Source organism: Myotis myotis, unplaced genomic scaffold, assembly GCF_014108235.1.
Source record: "Myotis myotis isolate mMyoMyo1 unplaced genomic scaffold, mMyoMyo1.p scaffold_m19_p_17, whole genome shotgun sequence".
Taxonomy (NCBI): domain Eukaryota; kingdom Metazoa; phylum Chordata; class Mammalia; order Chiroptera; family Vespertilionidae; genus Myotis; species Myotis myotis.
Window position 1 is genome coordinate 30865054 of NW_023416321.1, and position 18287 is coordinate 30883340.

The 18287-nt window shown below is 37.1% G+C and overlaps 1 protein-coding gene across 17 annotated transcripts in view; it reads right to left on the reverse strand.

Annotated features, from left to right (window-relative positions):
- Positions 1–18287, reverse strand: part of NF1 (neurofibromin 1) — a 240759-nt gene that overhangs the window by 117541 nt on the left and 104931 nt on the right. For all 17 annotated transcript variants that reach the window (XR_004972868.1, XM_036340624.1, XM_036340626.1 and 14 more), the window contains 13 exons: positions 17321–17570; positions 16368–16441; positions 16069–16152; positions 9207–9647; positions 8683–8822; positions 8295–8417; positions 7778–7861; positions 6863–6979; positions 6134–6315; positions 5806–6017; positions 2583–2744; positions 2346–2449; positions 450–585 (listed from right to left, as the gene is read on the reverse strand). Coding sequence is in view for 16 of the 17 variants with exons in the window: in XM_036340624.1 (XP_036196517.1) it covers positions 450–585; positions 2346–2449; positions 2583–2744; positions 5806–6017; positions 6134–6315; positions 6863–6979; positions 7778–7861; positions 8295–8417; positions 8683–8822; positions 9207–9647; positions 16069–16152; positions 16368–16441; positions 17321–17570 (2109 nt within the window). In the remaining variant the exon portion in view is untranslated. The remainder of the gene's footprint in view (positions 1–449; positions 586–2345; positions 2450–2582; positions 2745–5805; positions 6018–6133; positions 6316–6862; positions 6980–7777; positions 7862–8294; positions 8418–8682; positions 8823–9206; positions 9648–16068; positions 16153–16367; positions 16442–17320; positions 17571–18287) is intronic.

The following is an 18287-nucleotide window of genomic DNA, read 5'->3' on the forward strand; positions in this document are numbered from 1 at the left end:
TGAGCCATGCCAGCCAGGCAAATATTATATCTTAATGAAGAAATCAAAATTATAGATCAAGCCTCACAATGCAAAAAGCAGGTAGTAAACCTGTTTCATATGTTAAAGAACCTATGAGTAATACAGGCAAAAGATAGCAAACAAAATAAATTGCATAATATATCTCATTTCAACCACATTCATTATACCCAATATATCTGGTGCATCTTAAACTTGCTCTCAATACAAGAAAAAATTATTATTTTAAAGAACCTCCTTAAAATACCTAAAACTGTCTCCGAATATTTGTTATTTTCAAAGCCGATTTCAACAATTTTTAATGCTTTACCCTTCTAAATTGACTCAGTATTATTAATCACCCACTATCAAAAGCTAAATTCCTCTTTGGTAAAGCATTCTTTTTAATTTAGCTTTGGATCAATAATGGTAATCTCTAACCTTAAGCATACCTGGTATAAACAGTGGCACACACTTCGAAGCTGAGGGGGAAATTCCGAGGAGGAACTGATGATGGCATGGAAGAACTTTTCAGTCATCTGACGGAGGGTTCGCTGGTTATCCTCAAGGCTCTCTGACTGTTCTAACCTACAAAAAAAAGTCAAGTAAATTAAAAACAAACAAAATACTCCTTAAAAGAGACTACTTAAGAGATATTCAGCCAAATTAGCCAAATACAATGCTTGGACTTTGTTAGCTTCTTGATTTGAACAAGCCAACTATAAAAAAAGAAATTTTACAAATTGTGTATTAAAATTCTTATTATATTTGTACAAATTCAGTATGTGATTTTTATTTTTAATTTATTTTTTTTTTTTGCCAATCTAGTAGGTAGGAAAGGGCATCTCATGTTTTTTAACTTTTATTTCCATGACTTCTGGTCAAGTTAGACACACTTTCATGTATTTTGTGGTCCTTCATGTTTCCCCTATTTTGAACTGCCTTTTATATCCAGCCTGATATTTCTAACTGCTAGGTGTCTCTCCCACCAGTATCTAAAATTCAGTTTGCCCAAAATTAACTGATCTTTTCTCCTACTCTGTCTTACCCTGTGCTGCTCCCCATGCTGTCAATGGCACCATCACTGTCCCAATCACGTCATTCTGGTGACCTCTGATGTCTCCACATGCCTGGTATACTCCATTACTGCCCCCATTCAATCAGGGTTACCAATTCAATATGATCTCTAAAGTCTTGGTGTTGTGATTAAAGGCAGAAATTCAGAAAACAGACTTACTTTTGTGTCAGGTTTACCCAGGAAAGACTGATCTGTTTACTTTATGTGAAATGCTACTTATAAAATATGTTACACATTTCAGCTCTACCACACAGATCTCTATGGCCTTGGTCAAGACATTTAACTTCTCTGGGCCTCAATTTTTTTTCATCAATAACCCAGTAATAATAATTCTGCCTATTTATTGGGTTAAAATTTCACCCAATGGCTATCACATCCACAAAGCTTTACTCGGGCTCCCCAACTGGCATAATCTGAACTCTCAAAACACATCCCCTATGAAACTCACTCTTAACTACGTGTAATATGTCTTATCTCCTACTAAACTGTAAACTCCTTGAAGGAAGGAAGTTCCTTTAAGGGGACTCATCTTTGTACCCTTAAAAACTAGCACTGTTACCAAGTATTGAATTCTTGTTTTCAATCTTTTAATTAGTAATTTTTACTTATATGCTAATTTATATATTACATAAATGCTTGGGACACTCAAAAGTCATCACTTCAGAATCCTGCAATTAAAAAGTTTAAGTTGCAAAACCATGTAGCAATATGCTACTATTTATATTGAGCACTCACATGCTAATATACAGTTTCTACAGCTACATATATATATGCAAATGCATTAAAAAAAGGACAGAAAAACAAATTAAAGTAACAGTGCTAAATCTCCAAGATGGTAGTCATAGCCACCTTTAATGATAACTGCAATTGTTTTTTAAGAAAAATGTATTTGCATGTAACTTTCATAATTAAAGACTAATTTTTAAAAATATATTTTTAACAATTTCAGAGCAGGAGAGGAAGAGAGATAGAAACATCAATGATGAGAATCACTGATTGGCAGCCTCCTGCACACCCCCTACTAGGGATTGAGCCTGCAACCCGGGCATGTGCCCTGACCCTAACAGGGAATTGAACCATGGCTTCCTGGTTCATAAATCGATGCTCAACCACTTAGCCACACCAGCCAGGCTAAAGACTAATTTTAAGAATCAAGGGGAGAAATTGTGAGGGCAAGGATTTACCATTGTACAGTGCCTCTACTCAGGCCCTACCATTATAGTGGTAGTGAAAAAAAACGAAGAGCAGTTATAGATGAAAGATGACAAACCTGGTAGGATCCACTTCAAAGCTAACATGCTGCCAATCAGAGGATGTGATCACAATTCGTAATAAAGGATCCAGGAGTTTTTGTAGGTAGGTAGCACCATATACCTAAAGAAATACACAAGTAGGAATTTATTATGCCTGATTCAAGTACCCTTAATGCAGGGTACTTGCTCTGTACATTCTGTACAAAATCATTGCCATACCTTCACACATAAAAAACAGATGAATGGATACAAACCTTGAAACAGAAGGTCATTATTTTACTAGCTAAGCTGTTCCCTCGAAAAAGAGTCTGCATGGAGTCTGCCAATTCTACTTCCTTAGAAAACATGTTCCAGAGCAGTTGGTAGAGTAAATGCCGAGAATCAAATAGAGTCACCAGAACTCGAGCTAGTTCATCCTGAGAACAAAACAAACTCTGTTAGGGTGGATAATCCTATTTTCTCTTATGCAGGAAACTGAATCAAGATAAATGGTGACTGATTAATTTTCCTCCCTGCATTTATTTGTGTTCATCCTATATAACAAAAGCCTAATATGCTAAGTGTCTGGTGACTGGTCATTGTTCAACCAATCAAAGCATACTATGCTAACAATATGCTAAGGCTGCTCAACCGCTCGCTATGACTTGCACTGACCACCAGGGGACAGATGCTCTGATCGGTAAGTTAGCTTGCTGCTGTCGTCCGGGCGATTGGGACTGAGTGAGATGGGTCGGACACACACTGGAGCTCTCCCTCCCCAGCTGGCCAACCTCCCGCTTCCTTCCCCGGCTGGCCCAGATCAGGACTGGGCAAGGCGGGGCTAGACACGCCCTGGAGCCCTCCCACGGTCCCTCCCTGGCCCTATAGTGCAACAGTGGGGTCCCTCAGGCTGGCCTGCACTCTCTCACAATCCAGTAACCCTCAGGGGATGTCGGAGAGCCCGTTTCAGCCTGATCCCACAAGCCACTCCCCTTGAGAGGGTGCCAGACGCAGGGCTCACAGCTGGTGAACACTGCTGCAACAGTGCGAGCCTCTCCCGATCAACTGGGACTGATTGGGCATGAGCCCATGGCAGGTGCAGTGGGGCCAGGATGAGCGGGAGCGGCAGGTAGGAGCTGCAAGCAGGAGCTGCAGGCAGCGTTGGACTGTGGGTACCCATGCACGAATTCGTGCACCGGGCCTCTAGTATGTCTATAATAGAGGACTATTCTTATATGCCTAACAGAAGATGATGGCAAAGAGTTTAGCTTGATATGCACAGATGATTTTCTCAGAAAAAAAGTGAGCAAGAATAAGACTTTGGTGACCATAAGAGATCTCATATGGTCAGAGAAACTCACTGTTTTCTGAATATGGGCCAGAGAAACAACAAAAATGAAAAGACTACAAGATTTGTAGGAGGAAATCAGGAAATAGACCTGGTACATGCAGAACCAAAACATTAGCAAGATTTATGTACAAAGTGAGGGTGAATGACTAATTCCTATCTAGTACCTAAATGATAACCCTCATGATTGCCCATGGTAAAGTATTTTGGGGTATACTCAAGAAAAATGATGTGATAATAAATCATTGTTTAACCACACATTCTGAGAAGAGGCTTGGAGTGAACAGGGGACAAGGTCTCTGCTCTCACAGAGCTCACATTCTAGGGACTTAAGAGTAAATTCTCAAATAAACACATTAATTTCACATAGTGAATAAATACTACCAAGAAAATATAACAAGGTAATGTGACAGAATGACTGTGGGTGTGGTTTTGATTGGATGGTCAGAAAAGACTTCACTAAGAAAGTACATCTGAACTGAAACTTGAAGAACAAGAAGTCGGCCATTTTAGAGATCAGGGAAGAAGCATTCCAGGCAGTAGAGGTAGCAGCAGCAGTAAGAGTACTGGAGGGTGGAAACAACCCAAACATGTTTCATGGCCAGTGTGGTTTAAGTTTGGTGAATAAAAAGGAAAATGGCCTTGACCAGTTTGGCTCAGTGGCTAGAGCAGCCGTGGGCAAACTACGGCCCGTGGGCCAGATCCGGCCCGTTTGAAATGAATAAAACTAAAAAAAAAAAAAAAAACCGTACCCTTTTATGTAATGATGTTTACTTTGAATTTATATTAGTTCACACAAACACTCCATCCATGCTTTTGTTCCGGCCCTCTGGTCCAGTTTAAGAACCCATTGTGGCCCTCGAGTCAAAAAGTTTGCCCACCCCTGGGCTAGAGCGTCGGCCTGTAGACTGAGAATCCCAGGTTCGATCCCGGTCAAGGGCATGTAACTTGGTTGTGGGCACATCCCCAGTAGGGGGTTGCAAGAGGCAGCTGATCAATGTTTCTCTCTCATGGATGTTTCTAACTCTCGATCCCTCTCCCTTCCTCTCTGTAAAAAATCAATAAAATATATTTAAAAAAAAAAAAAAAAAAGGAAAATGGCATATGATAATGTCAGAGATGAGGTAGGGCCAGGTAGCGTAGAGCCAGAATTTGAGCTTTACTTTTAAGTATGAAGAATAAGATCCTATAGCTTTTTATAGCAGAAATTTACAGGCAATGACAGATTACCATATTAGTTATAATTTACTAAACTGAAACCATTTTTCGTACAATATAAACTAAGCATCTTTTTAACATGGAAAGGGAATTCCTTCCCATATTTTTAGCATATATTATTAAGAATGATATGGTTTTAGGAAAATTTTTATTAAGAATTCAAATAGCCACATTATGTTTTCAGTGTTTAAAATATGCAACATCAGCCCTAGAAGCTCAGTGTATAGAGCTTCAGCCTGCAGACTGAAGGGTCCCAGGTTCGATTCCAATCAAGGGCACATGCCCAGGTTGCGGGCTCAATCCCCAGTAGAGGGCGTGCAGGAGGCAGCCGATCAATGATTCTCTCTCATCATTGCTGTTTCTATCTACCTCTCCCTTCCTCTCTGAAATCAATAAAAATATATTAAAAAATAAATAAATATAAATAAAACATGCACCATCAGAATTTCAAATGCAAATAAGAGTGCTTAAATTTTTAAAAAATTGTAAAATGCATTATAGAAAAAGAGTCAAGAATTGGGGATAGTAAACAGGCACAAGCCTTGAATTCTAGTGCTAGCATTACTAACAACTAAATATGAGATTTAACACTAATTATCTCAGTTAGTATATGAAGACACCAGACCAGATCAGTGGTTTTAATTTTCTTTTCATCAGTATTTAAATGGAGTTTTTCAGTAGGACAGGTCAGAAGTCCGAATTTTACTTTAAAATGTGTGGATCGGTATGATCCTCATACTTAAGGTAAGAATACTAGTGAGGACTAAGCTCCAACCACTTCCCCACAGCTGAAAACCACTCAAATAATATCTGAAGTCTCTTCCAGCTCTAAAGTTTCAGCAATTCATTCAATAAACATTCACTGAACAAATGAATTCTGAACCATCTGCTATGTGGCAGGCACTTTTCTTTTCCACCTTCAATGAACTTACCCACTGAGAACAAGGAACCACATTGGCCAGAGCCATAGCTATAGGGAGCTCTCCCTGATCACCCATCATCGTGACCAGCTCCACCAGTCTCTCAAACCGATCCGCCAACACTGTTTCGGCAAGTGTGTCAAATTCTGTGCCTTGTTGAAGGATTTTAGTCAGAACTTCCATAAATGTAGCTCTTGTCTGGAGATCTTTGTGGTAACCTAAACCTGATATGGATAGATAGACGCAAATTTACTAACATGACCTTGCTGAAATAATTTTACTCGTCTTATATGCCAATTCTCTAAGTTTTAAATTCCTATATGCTCTCATTTTATCTCACCTATGGAATGCATGAGGCCACTGTCCACATTAGCATTGAGTAAGTTGGACATTGCAAGGACTGTACAGTGCCTCAGTGATGCCAGCCTCCGAGACATGCCACGTTTCCTGCCACCTGTTTGTGCATTTTCATCTTCAACTTCACTACAGTCATTCAAAAGGTTCATAAACAATGTGAAATACCTGAGAAATAAAAAGACTGACCCTTATACAGTGAAGGCCACATCAACCAGAAAACTAACGAGACATTCTGAAATCATCACATGTATATTTCATGAGTGGGTCTTGAGTATCTGCTACTCTCCAGTCTTGGGGTAATCAGCTAGTGTGGCTAATTATGAAGTGTGCTCTGTTGAATATGATTTTGCCCTGACAAAGCCCAGTATATATTCCAAATAGATGCAATGTAAGTACATCACTTTTAATGCCTAGCATATAAAATTAGTGGTCCAAATAGGTGATCTGGGTTTTACTGCCAATAAAAAGTCACTGGTCAGATAATTTTCTTTAAAAATCACAAAACACAGTTGTTCTCCTATCCCACTCCTGACACAGGGAATACTGCTTCATGCATGTGTTATATTTTATGAGACAACAGCTGATGGCCATAATACCAAAGCAATGATGTCCATGTTCTAAATATAACAATTTATCACTTTGATCACACTTTCTTTCTTTGGTTGTATGGGACTTTGTTTTTTGCTTTGTGTTTTTGGTAACAGAAATTTACTTAAGAAATAACTGTGATTTGGCTTCCATTAGTTCCACACCATCTCCTTCCTCAGGCTGCAGTGGAAGGCCAGCCAGGAGTGAAACTACTGCTTCCATGCTTGCCTGGTCCAAATCTCTGAAGAAAAAAATGTTTAAAGACCATAATAAGTTTTTCAGGTTCTTCCACTCCACCATCCCCTCAAATAAATTTCTTCCTAACAGACACAAACTTTAGGAGCTACCTATTTCATTAAACACGTTATTAGGAAAACCTAAATGATTTGAGTTAATATGCAGACTCCAGAATACAAAAACATTTCAAGTTTAGGAGAGGGTGACAATAACTTTCTACAAAGTAATCTTGGCAAAATGACTACCTTAAATCAAGAGAATGCACTTCAAAACCAAGTCTGGCCAAAGGAATACATGTAAATGGTTATTATGCAGTTCACAGTAATTAATTATTTTCTAATATGTGGCAATAAATACTTGTCATTAGAGTAAACTTAATTAGCTTTAAAAGGACTCAAAACAACTAATACATTAACAAATAATACATTTATCAGATGTAAACAAGAGATTTTCTAAATGCTTTAATCTCTAAGTAAAATTACATAAAAGTAACTATAAAAGCTACAAGATTTTTATCTAACCATAAAATAAATATAATTTAAGGCTTTACATATTTTATTTTCCAATAATTACACACGATCCTTCAGAAATATGCAACACTAACTCTCCAAACATAAAACTCTCACATTTTTTTTTACTGTAAGTCTTTTAGTTAAAAAAAAAAGTATAAATTCAAATGCAAGAGCTTGATATCCAGAAAAATAATTTCATTACACATAAAATGTATGTATAATAGCTATAATGAAGTAGTACCAATGCTTAGAGTAAACCTGCTGATACTTAAGGTCATTCTCTTTTTTACCTTGTAAGACATTTTACATCATCATCTGCTGCTTGATTTGATGTTCCCATAACCCAGTCTGTCAAGTATTCTACCATCTTATTCCTATAGAATGGTAGAGAGGAAAAAAAAAAGCAAACAAATTTTTAAGTCATACATACACCTTTTTAAATAGTGCACACAATGTGCCAAATAACCCAGGAAACATGACAAGTTTCTAAAAGAGATATTGCTCTCACAAATCTAACAGAAGGGACTTGGATACTGACCCTCCATGTTATAGTTAGCTATGTATCTGTTTGGAAACAGAATCAAATTCTTAGCTCAAGGATAGTGTAATTTTTGAAAAAGGGCGCGCTGTCATGGGCACAAAGCTTTGGGAAATTTAAAAAGACATGGAGAAAAATTGACACCTAAAATGCTCCTTTCCCACTCTCCATCCCCGCTTCCCATAATAACCAGGTACCTACCATTTTCCTGTACTTCATTTAACATAGTAAGATTTAGAAGACTCTGCATTGTTCTTTTAAGAACTCACCTAAATTTCATCTCTTGACAAAATGAGAGGTCATCTCTCCTTGCCATCATTACCTCGACTAACTGACACAGTTTCGTTTTTATTTGAATCGCATGAACCATATTCCCAAGCACACGGACATATCTATTTGGACATAGAAACATTCAAAAAAAATTATCAGATACAAACAAAAGAGGTTTTCTAAATGCTTTAATCTCTATATAAAATTACTAAAAGTAACTATAAAAGCTACAAGATTTTTATTTTATTTACAATAGAACATACATAACTTCTGGTTACCTTATTGTCACACCCTAATTTGGGAGCAATAAAGAAAAGGATGGCAAATTATTTCACTAATAACTACTAAAACCAATGTATTTCTGCTACATTTCAATAGAATGCTTACCTGACCAAATTTAACATCATTGTTTCAATGCTAGCTTGCCCCAAGTGTTCAGAGCTGCCTTCAGTATGATTATCTAGTAAATTCTTCATTATAGCTATAGTTTGCTCTACAAATTGAGTATTGGTGTCAGTCAATAAAACCTATACAAGGAACAAAATACATCTGGAATCAATGCACAGTAGACAGATCAGAGAGATATGAAGCTGCCTGATCTAAATGTCTAACATATGCAGAAATGCGCCCACAGGCATATATCCAAACAGGCACAGAGCTATGCATAGACACTCATACCCATACCTAAGATATTCATAACCCCAGGCACACCCACACACTAGAGTTCCTAAAAAGCAAACTGATCCCACATTAGAGAATTCTTTTTTTTATGTCATTTTCTGCCTATTTCTTTTAAGACTTGTGAGTGAATGTTCATGCCAAAATTTACTAAATAAACAAAAGGGCTTCATTATTTTAATAGTCACTCTATTCGTAGGGAAAGGTAAAAAATTAAGCAGAGCACACTTTACCTGTCCTTGTGAGTCAAAGAATTTGCTGATGGTATTCTTCAATTTGTTAAATAGCATTGGATAAAGAGCAGGACTCAATTCCAGACCCACCAGATCCTTCACATTGGTCCTTATCTGAAGTCCCACTTTCTCATGGTTACACACCATTAAGGACAACAGTCGATCCATAAATTTGCTGACAGGTGTGTCTGCATTTCCTTCTGAGGACATCACTGAAATCATGGAACCCTTGCGTTCACTGACTGGGCCCATGGGTGGGCTATAGGTTGCTAGGCCAGAATTGCTTCTCTGCTGCAGGCACACTCCCCCAAGAGCACAAAGAAAGCCAGTCATGTTGATCCATTCCTGTAGGGAGTCGGTGTCAGACAAATCTATGGATCCTCCTCCACTCACATGAGACATTCGCCTCTTAACAATGGTCTTGTGAAGGCTTTCAGCAGCCTAAACACAAAATTTTTATGGGAAAAGTTAATTCATCCTAAATTGATTGACAGACTTGACATTGCTTTTTATCCAACAATTCTTCCATGACAAAAGAACATATTTTACATTTAAAAAATCCAAGTTTTCACTCTGCCATCTCTAGTCACATCAAGGTGTCTTACTTCTTGAGGGAGGGTGAGCCTTATAGAATTGAGGGTAACAATAAACAGAGATACAGACACAGAAGGTGGTGATGACTACAGCTCAGAAAGGAATGTATTTTCAAAATATTTGCTGTATCAATTCCTGGACACACAAGCAATATCTATGCTGCTTCAAGGAATATAAGCATTTGGAGATTTTTACCAAAGTAGTGGGTTCACTTATTAACTTAGTGGCTCCCCAAGTTCAAGTGCTCTATTGTAGCCAGCTTGAAACATTGTACTACTATTAACACAGATTCCACATGGCAAGATAAGAGTAATCAAGCAGAAGAACCTCTGACTACAGAAAGAGAGTGTAACGAAGAAAGTACAGGAAGACAAAAATCAATAGAAAAAATCACACTCTAATCTGACTGAGGAGAAATCTTCAATTTTCTGATCCTTTTAATTTATGGAATACAGATGAGAAGGAAAAACTCTTACTATGTGTGGCAAATTTTCAAATTCAATTTCCCTTATATTCTGCCTACAAGTGTAATATTTATCCTAGTACAGTAAATATATTAACCCAAGAAAGCAATATATTTGAGGTATTCTGTGGTATGAATGATATAGAAGCACCACTGCACTACTTTCTTATGTATGTTTGTTTCGTGAGGAAAATGGCCTCTTATGAAGGATTTGAATATGGAAGTCCTGAAACTCTGCCATTTTTTATAGCACATGCATGTAATACAATTGTATCTATTATTAGAATATGGCTATATATCCCTGCTTTTGTGCAGTACATTATCCCTTTTAGCACCTATGTGATCAGGTGTTTCAGCAAGTTCTCTGATCAGAACTTAAGACAGGGTGTGGCTTACAACTGGCTGACTTAATGTGAAACACAATGAAAGAACCACTGGATACATTATGCTTTGATAAAGAAAGCCTATATCTTGTAGTTAAGTACTTTGTATCACCTACTTTGACTACGAGGATGGCTGGACTAAGTCATACAACAAAATCAACCTCACACAGTCAATGATGTATGCCGTAATGAATCATGGTATCAGACACAGAAACGTCCACTGCAAAAGAACTTAAAAGATTGGCTTAGCAACAAGGTGAAAGAGGCACATATTTCAACCAAATTTACATACTGAGATTATCAAACAGTGCCAAGTGATTTTGCATTTTTTGGCAGTGGAAGGGACCTGAGAACTCAGCATACTGACAGCATTTGGGCTGAAACACTGTAATTGGTATATACATGACTTATTTCCTTCACTCATCAAGAATATGAATCCAGTATCACTTAGACATCTCCTTAATCCAGTCTCAGCTCTTGAGCCAAGTGTTCAAACTGAACAGGCGTTGTACTTGGCATCAATATTAATTAAGACAATATGGAATACTGCACTAGCAGTTAAGGCTCAGCTATCCAGAGTTCTTTTGCGTCTTTATTAAATGTTAATCCTCCCATTAGAAATAAGAAAGAGGAAGAAGATCTCAGAGCAGCTCCATCACCTTGGTTACCTGTAGCCAGTCCTCAAAGCAGAGATATTTTAATGAAACCCACCGAAGTGGAGGCAGTGACATTGAAATGGATTAGCAACTTATTAATAGAACCAAACATGTACAACAGCAACTTTCAGACACAGGAATCCATGCAGGGAAGATCTGAAGAAACTGACAACAGTGTGAAGATAGAACAGTGGTCCTGGTAGCAACAGGAGACATGGTGATGGATCAGGCAATGAGATGAATTCTAACCATGCAAACCAGTCAGCTGGGAGCCCTGGCAGTGAGGTACAAACAGAAGACACTGCAGATATTGAGACCTTAAGGAAGAAATTGAAGATGATGATCATGATCATAATCCTAAAAGCTGTTGTGATATAGATATTCATAACAAAATTAGAAAGTCAAGCAAACATTTGCTTAGGGAATCCCATGGTCCATCAGAAAGAAGTGGGACAAGCAATAGAATAGGAAAGGACCTGGTTTTTAACACTGAGTCAATACTATGAGTAGATAATCAAATACAAATGCTAAATGCCTGTTCACACTCTGAAGACCCAGAACATGATATTTCAGGGGAAATGATTGCTGCTTATACAGTACAAATAACTCAGGAATATTCTATTATATGCACTGAGGACTTCATGGGAGACTATTGTGAACAGATTTAATTGTCAACAGTTTACTGGTCCACAGCATCACCACCTCCAACACCACGGGCAAATATAATCATATGCTAAGCGCAAATAATGCCAGTTACAGTAGTTCCCAAGTCAGTGCAAAATTACAGAAAAAAAATATGGCTGATTTTGATGGTGAAGAATCTGGGTGTAAAGAGGAACTAGTTCAGATTAATTTACATGCAGAACTAACATTTCATCTCCAAAAACATTTCCCCAATTTAGTATCTATTTACCATGAACATCTTAGTCAAGGGCCTGCAGTTCATAAACATCAATTCAACAGTAATGCTGTGACAGACATTAATTTGGATAACATTTGCAAGAAAGGAAACACTCCGTTGTGGGATACAGTCCAAGATGATGATGCAATTCACCTTTCTGAAGGCTTAATAAATGAAGCAGAAAAACTTCTCTGTTCCTTAGTATGCTGGTTTATGGATAGACAGATTGGAATGAGATTCACTGACAGTTCCCTTAAAAATTTAGGAAACAAGTAAATAAGAATTCTTTAAAATGTTATGCATTAGTCAAAGGTCATTTTGTGTATTCTTATCAACTAGGTGTGGTAGATTTCGTAGCATTTAATATACTATTACCAACCTATTTAGTAATTGTGGTTTTCATATTAGGGCTTTTCACTCATAAGATTCATATTTTATCACTCACTCTTGCTTTTTCAGCACTTTCTGGCACTATTGATTATAGATCCCCTCCAACAGAAACAAAGGAATAATAATTTTTATTCTTTTCCCCCTTTTTATTGAGTTTGTTAGGGTGACACTAGTTAACAAAATTATACAAGTTTCAGGTGCACAATTCTACAACACATCATCTGTGTACACTGTATTATGTGTTCACCACCCTAAGTCAAATTTCCATTTATCAGCATTTATCCTCCTATACCCTCCTCCTTCATCCCTCCCCCTGGCAATCACCATACTGTTGTCCATATCCATGAGTCTTTTTCTCTTGTTTTTTGTGGGTGTTTTTTGTTTTTTTCTCAATCCCTCTACTCCCCCGACCCAGCCTATCCACTCCGACATCTGTAAGCCTGCTCTCTATTATGAGTCTGTCTATATTTTGCTTGTTATTTCATTTTGCTCATCTGGGTGGATATTTTGTGTCTAAGCCTTCTGTAGTGCATAAAGAATTAGGTTTGTGTTTTTTTGTCTTGTTTTTTCAGTGCAAATTCTACTGTATATTTATATAGTACTTATGGGGGCTCAAATGATTACCACAAATTTCTTGATTTTCGGTTTTGTCCCACTGGTACAACAATTTCAGGTTTCCCTTGTCTTATACTGTTTTGATAATGTTGTTCCATTCTCTGGTGTAGTGAATTCAGTTATTAACTTAAGATATTTTATATTATGTATTATATATAATGTTATATTTTATTAATGTTTTCAGTTTACCTCTACCCAGGCCTGATACGTCTCATTTTACTGAATATTTAAGTTCTTTAAAATATATATTTTTTACTTAATTGAATTAGAAAAAGTATGTGCAATATTTTTTTCCACTTTTGGTCTTTAAAGGGCTATAATTTGAACAATCACAGTAGGAAAACTGCTTGTTCATGAAAGTGGAGGAAAACACTAATAGACCTCTGTTAGTGGATCAGTTACCTCATGTGGCATATGTTCTTTAAAAAGAAATCTTTGAAAGGCTGAAAATTTCATTATTTACATAGGTATTATAACAGTTAATTTTAACATGTTAACTGTCTTTTAAAAGTCTTTGTGAAACAAATGGACATTTTAAGTGGCTATAATAATTTATATTCCCCATACGTGCATCTGCATACCCCATGACCCACCCAGATGGTCACATTCAAGAATGTTCATAACAGCACTATTCAAAATAACTAAGTATTTTTGTATAGCTATCCAATGCCAAAAGAAGAGTTGAAAGAAAAATTAAATTGTAGACTGTTTGTTGAATGAAATAATATATAGCAATAGCAATGAATGAACTACTACTGCACGGACTAGTGTGCATGACCTTCGGTGTGGATGAATCTCACAAACACAATGTTGAGTGAAAGCAGGCAGATATAAGAGAGTATATCTCTATCATTCCATTTATATATAAAGTTTAAAAACAGTTAAACTATTGTATTTATGTCAGTATTATGGTTATTTTAGGGTTGTTAATGACTGGGAAGAGGCACAGTGAAGGGTTCTGGTACACTGGGAATAATTTACTTCTTGAAGTGGGTGCTGGTTGCACAGGTATGTACATCACCGAATATTTTGAATTCTCACTTAGATTTATATATGATTTTGTTATGCTTAAATAAAAAGAAAAAGCTAGCCCAGCCTGCATGGTTCAGTGGTTGAGCATCGACCTATGAACCAGGAGGTCACAGTTCGATTCCAAGTCAGGGCACATGCCCAGGTTGCAAACTCAATCCCCAGTGTGGGGCATGCAGGAGGCAGCCAATCAATGATTCTCTCTCAGTATTAATGTTTCTCTCTCTCTCTCCCTCTTCCTTCCTCTTTGAAATCAATAAAAATATTTTTTTAAAGAAAAAACTACATGAAAGATGAAAAAAATGAAGTAAAAAACCAATCCAAACTTAAGATTACCATATACATTTTTAAAGAGTCACTGATATATTTTTGTCATATATTATCAACCCAGAATATCAAATTTCTTTTAAAAACCTTTGATTCACATGAATGAATCTTGCAAATACTATGCCAAGTGAAAGAAACCAGTCATAAGAGACCACATACTGCATGATTCCATTTATGTGAAATGTCCAAAATAGGCAAATCTACAGAGACTGAGAGCAGATTAGTGGTTGTCTGATTGGGGGGTGAGAAGAGGGGCGGGTGCGCATGAGGGTGCGTGGGGGAAAGGGGAAAGAGGGAAATTAGGGAATAATAGTTAAAGGTTTTGAATTGTTTTTAAAATTATGGTGATGGTTGCACAACTTTGTGACTATACTAAAAACCACTGGCCGAAACCGGTTTGGCTCAGTGGATAGAGCGTCGGCCTGCGGACTGAAGGGTCCCGGGTTCGGTTCCGGTCAAGGGCATGTGCCTGGGTTGCGGGCACATCCCCAGTGGGAAATGTGCAGGAGGCAGCTGATCGATGTTTCTCTCTCATCGATGTTTCTAACTCTCTATCTCTCTCCCTTCCTCTCTGTGAAAAATCAATAAAAATATATTTACAAAAAAAACCCCACTGAATTATACATTTTAAATGGGTGAATTGTATGGTATGTGACTTATATCTCAATAAAAGTTACCAAAGGGGGGAAAAAAGCTTTCATTCTGAAACCACGTGCCATCTCCAAATAATGGCATTAGGTACACATTTTATTTCGTGAAACTATAACTTTTTTTTCTTGTTCTAATTAAGCATGGTAAGAAAAAAGCAATAAAGACTAGCCAGGTTTTTCTAAGACATGTAATAATGAGAGCAATGTGGCCAACATAAATCAAATCAAATACCAAGTAATTGTTCATTTCCAGGGTAGCAGATAATAGTTGATAAATTAAATGTTCAAGTTTTAATATTTCGCTTAACCTGTGGGTTCAAATCATGTGCCCATAAGATTTCTTTATTAGATACTTAATAAAATAGTAAAATGTATTGCTTTTAGTGTTTTTTTTCTCTACCTTTGTTGCCCCTTTCCTGAAAATTTTGTAAAATACTCTGAGAAAGAGAAAGAAAGAGGGTAAAGGAATGGTCTCTACAACAAATCATCTCTAGCTCAGTGCTGTCCAATGTTTCTGCAATGATGGATACATTTTATTATGTATGTGCTCTCCAGTACAGTAGCCAATTGCCACATGTGGCTATTGAGCCCTTGAAATGTGGCTATTGCGTGACCAAGAAGCTGAATTTTAACTGTATTTAATTTTAATTAATTTAAGGTAAATTTTAATTTAAGTAGCACATGTAGCTAGTGGCTACCATATTAGACAGTGCAGATTAATATGAACACAATTAAGTATCAGTCTAAAGACAACTCTATGCTTATAGTACTAAGAATAATTCACAAAGAGTACTGAAGCTAAGTTATATGTTTAGCAAACGGATAACAGACAAAAATCAACTTTACAAACTCACCTGGCCATCTTCCATTTTAGCTTTTGGATAGTTGAGGATTAGTTTTGTAGCTTGTTCCCATTTTGCGTGTGTATCTTCCCAAGCCTAAAAGGAAGGCAATTACCACTTAAAAGCAACTTTAAACCTAGAGCTAAAAATCAATCAGTAATAGGTCTCAAACTTGGTGTATATCATAAACATAATATCCTACTATAGCAACATGCACACATCTTAGATTTGCTTCAAATGCTCTTCCCGGTCACATACGCATAACATGAGGCTTTTAAAATTGAGGGTGGGGGCCTAGGAGGGATGCATACCTCAGTGTTTCCTGCAGTGGGGTGCTCAATGCGCCTTAGTAGTGCCATCACTCTTTTCTGAAGTGCTGTTCTTCCTAAACAAAGACCACAGGAAATCAACCTATTGCACTCAGAGCCTTGCTTGCCAATGGAGAACCTGGCAAGCCCAACCCAAAAGACAGAGTAGGAGGAGTGGAATGAATGCTTCAAATGATAAAGCTGAACATTTCCTTTTACCTCCCTCACAGGAAAGGTATTTCACTTGGACTCCACAAATGTCCACAGCATAAAATAGCTACTCCTACCTATATTTTCTCAAAACATGTGCCAATGTGTTTTAAACTTCATTATACAGGGTGGGCCAAAAGTAGGTTTATATTTGTTTGTATGGAAAATAATACAATTAAAAATAACATGCCCAGCCGGCATGGCTCAATGGTTAAGCAGCAACCTATGAAACAGGAGGTCACGGTTTGATTCCTGGTCAGGGCACATGCCCAGGTTGCAGACTCGATCCCCAGTGTGGGGCGTGCAGGACGCAGCCGATCAATGATGTTTCTTATCATTGATGTTTCTCTTTATTCCTCTCCCTTCCTCTCTAAAATCAACAAAAATATATTTTAAAATAATAATAATAAAAAATAAACTGTTTCATGTACTCACAACTGTAAATCTACTTTTGCCCCACTATGTATACAATCCAGGCCAAGTACATCATATAATCTATAACTACCAGCAATTTATACTGCCAGTTTTTAAACAAATGTAGATTATATTGAAAATTCAGTAAAACGTTAATAATTTCAAGTGCTATTTATTTTCACCTTACCTGTGTAGAAAAGAATTTCAGGTAAGCTTTCTGAATTAGCCCTGTAAACTTGCTAAGTAGTCACCTTAAATACATCCTTAAATTTCTAGCACAAATATCATGACTCAAGGCAGACTGAGTGAAAAAAAAAATTACCCATATTTACCTGTTGACATCATATTGCTAACAGAAGCAAATTCCATGAATGTGTTATAGTTGGGCAAGAAGTTGTGCACCGATACTTCATCCACCCCACACCGGATATCCGCTTCCTCACAGAGGTGGCGGAAACAGGACATGGCAACCAGAACAGCTTCAGTGTCAGGGCTCCACAGAAACATGTACAGGGCCACTTCCAGTTTGGTTTGGGCTTGTCGGCATATCGGTGGGGTTCCACTGCACCCTGCTGCACTATCCTGGGAGTCAGGGGTGGGAGGTATATATTTTCAATGTAGGTAATTTTATTTACAAAACCCAACAATGCAGCAAACTGTTTAACACATATACATATATACATATACACAATAACCCACAAGAGCTTTCCCCTTTAGTCATCATAGAAATTTTCAAACCCCAAATATCTTGTTTGAATAAGAAATGAGATTATTTGGACCAACATAATGCTACTATCTGTCCAATTTCAGATTGAGTAAGTATTAGCCTATTTTAAATTCCAGAAATGTGGATTAAGTCGAACATGGACACAAGTAAAACAGCCACAACATAAACCTACAAAAAAATGTAAGCCACTTCCCAGTCAATTATAAAACAAAGGAAGAGGAAATCACAGTAAAGTCTACCCACTGGAGGGAAGAAATAAAATAAGCACATTCAGTACTGGCTGAACTGAGGGCACAAACAAGAACTAAGTATCACTTTAGAAGACATACTTGATTCTGGATTACACATTCCCAAAGCATGAAATCCTCATTTAGGAAACAAATGTAAATTTTGCAGGCAAAGTAGACAATTATAAATGCCAAACCACTTAGTTCTTATATTGAAAATTAGAGATTAAAAAAGCTTTAGTCTGAAAAAGAAACTCATGTAAGGATTTTATTTATTTATTTATTTTGCTTATACTATGATTTACTTTTAAAAGTAATTACACACACAAACAAAAATCACAGAAA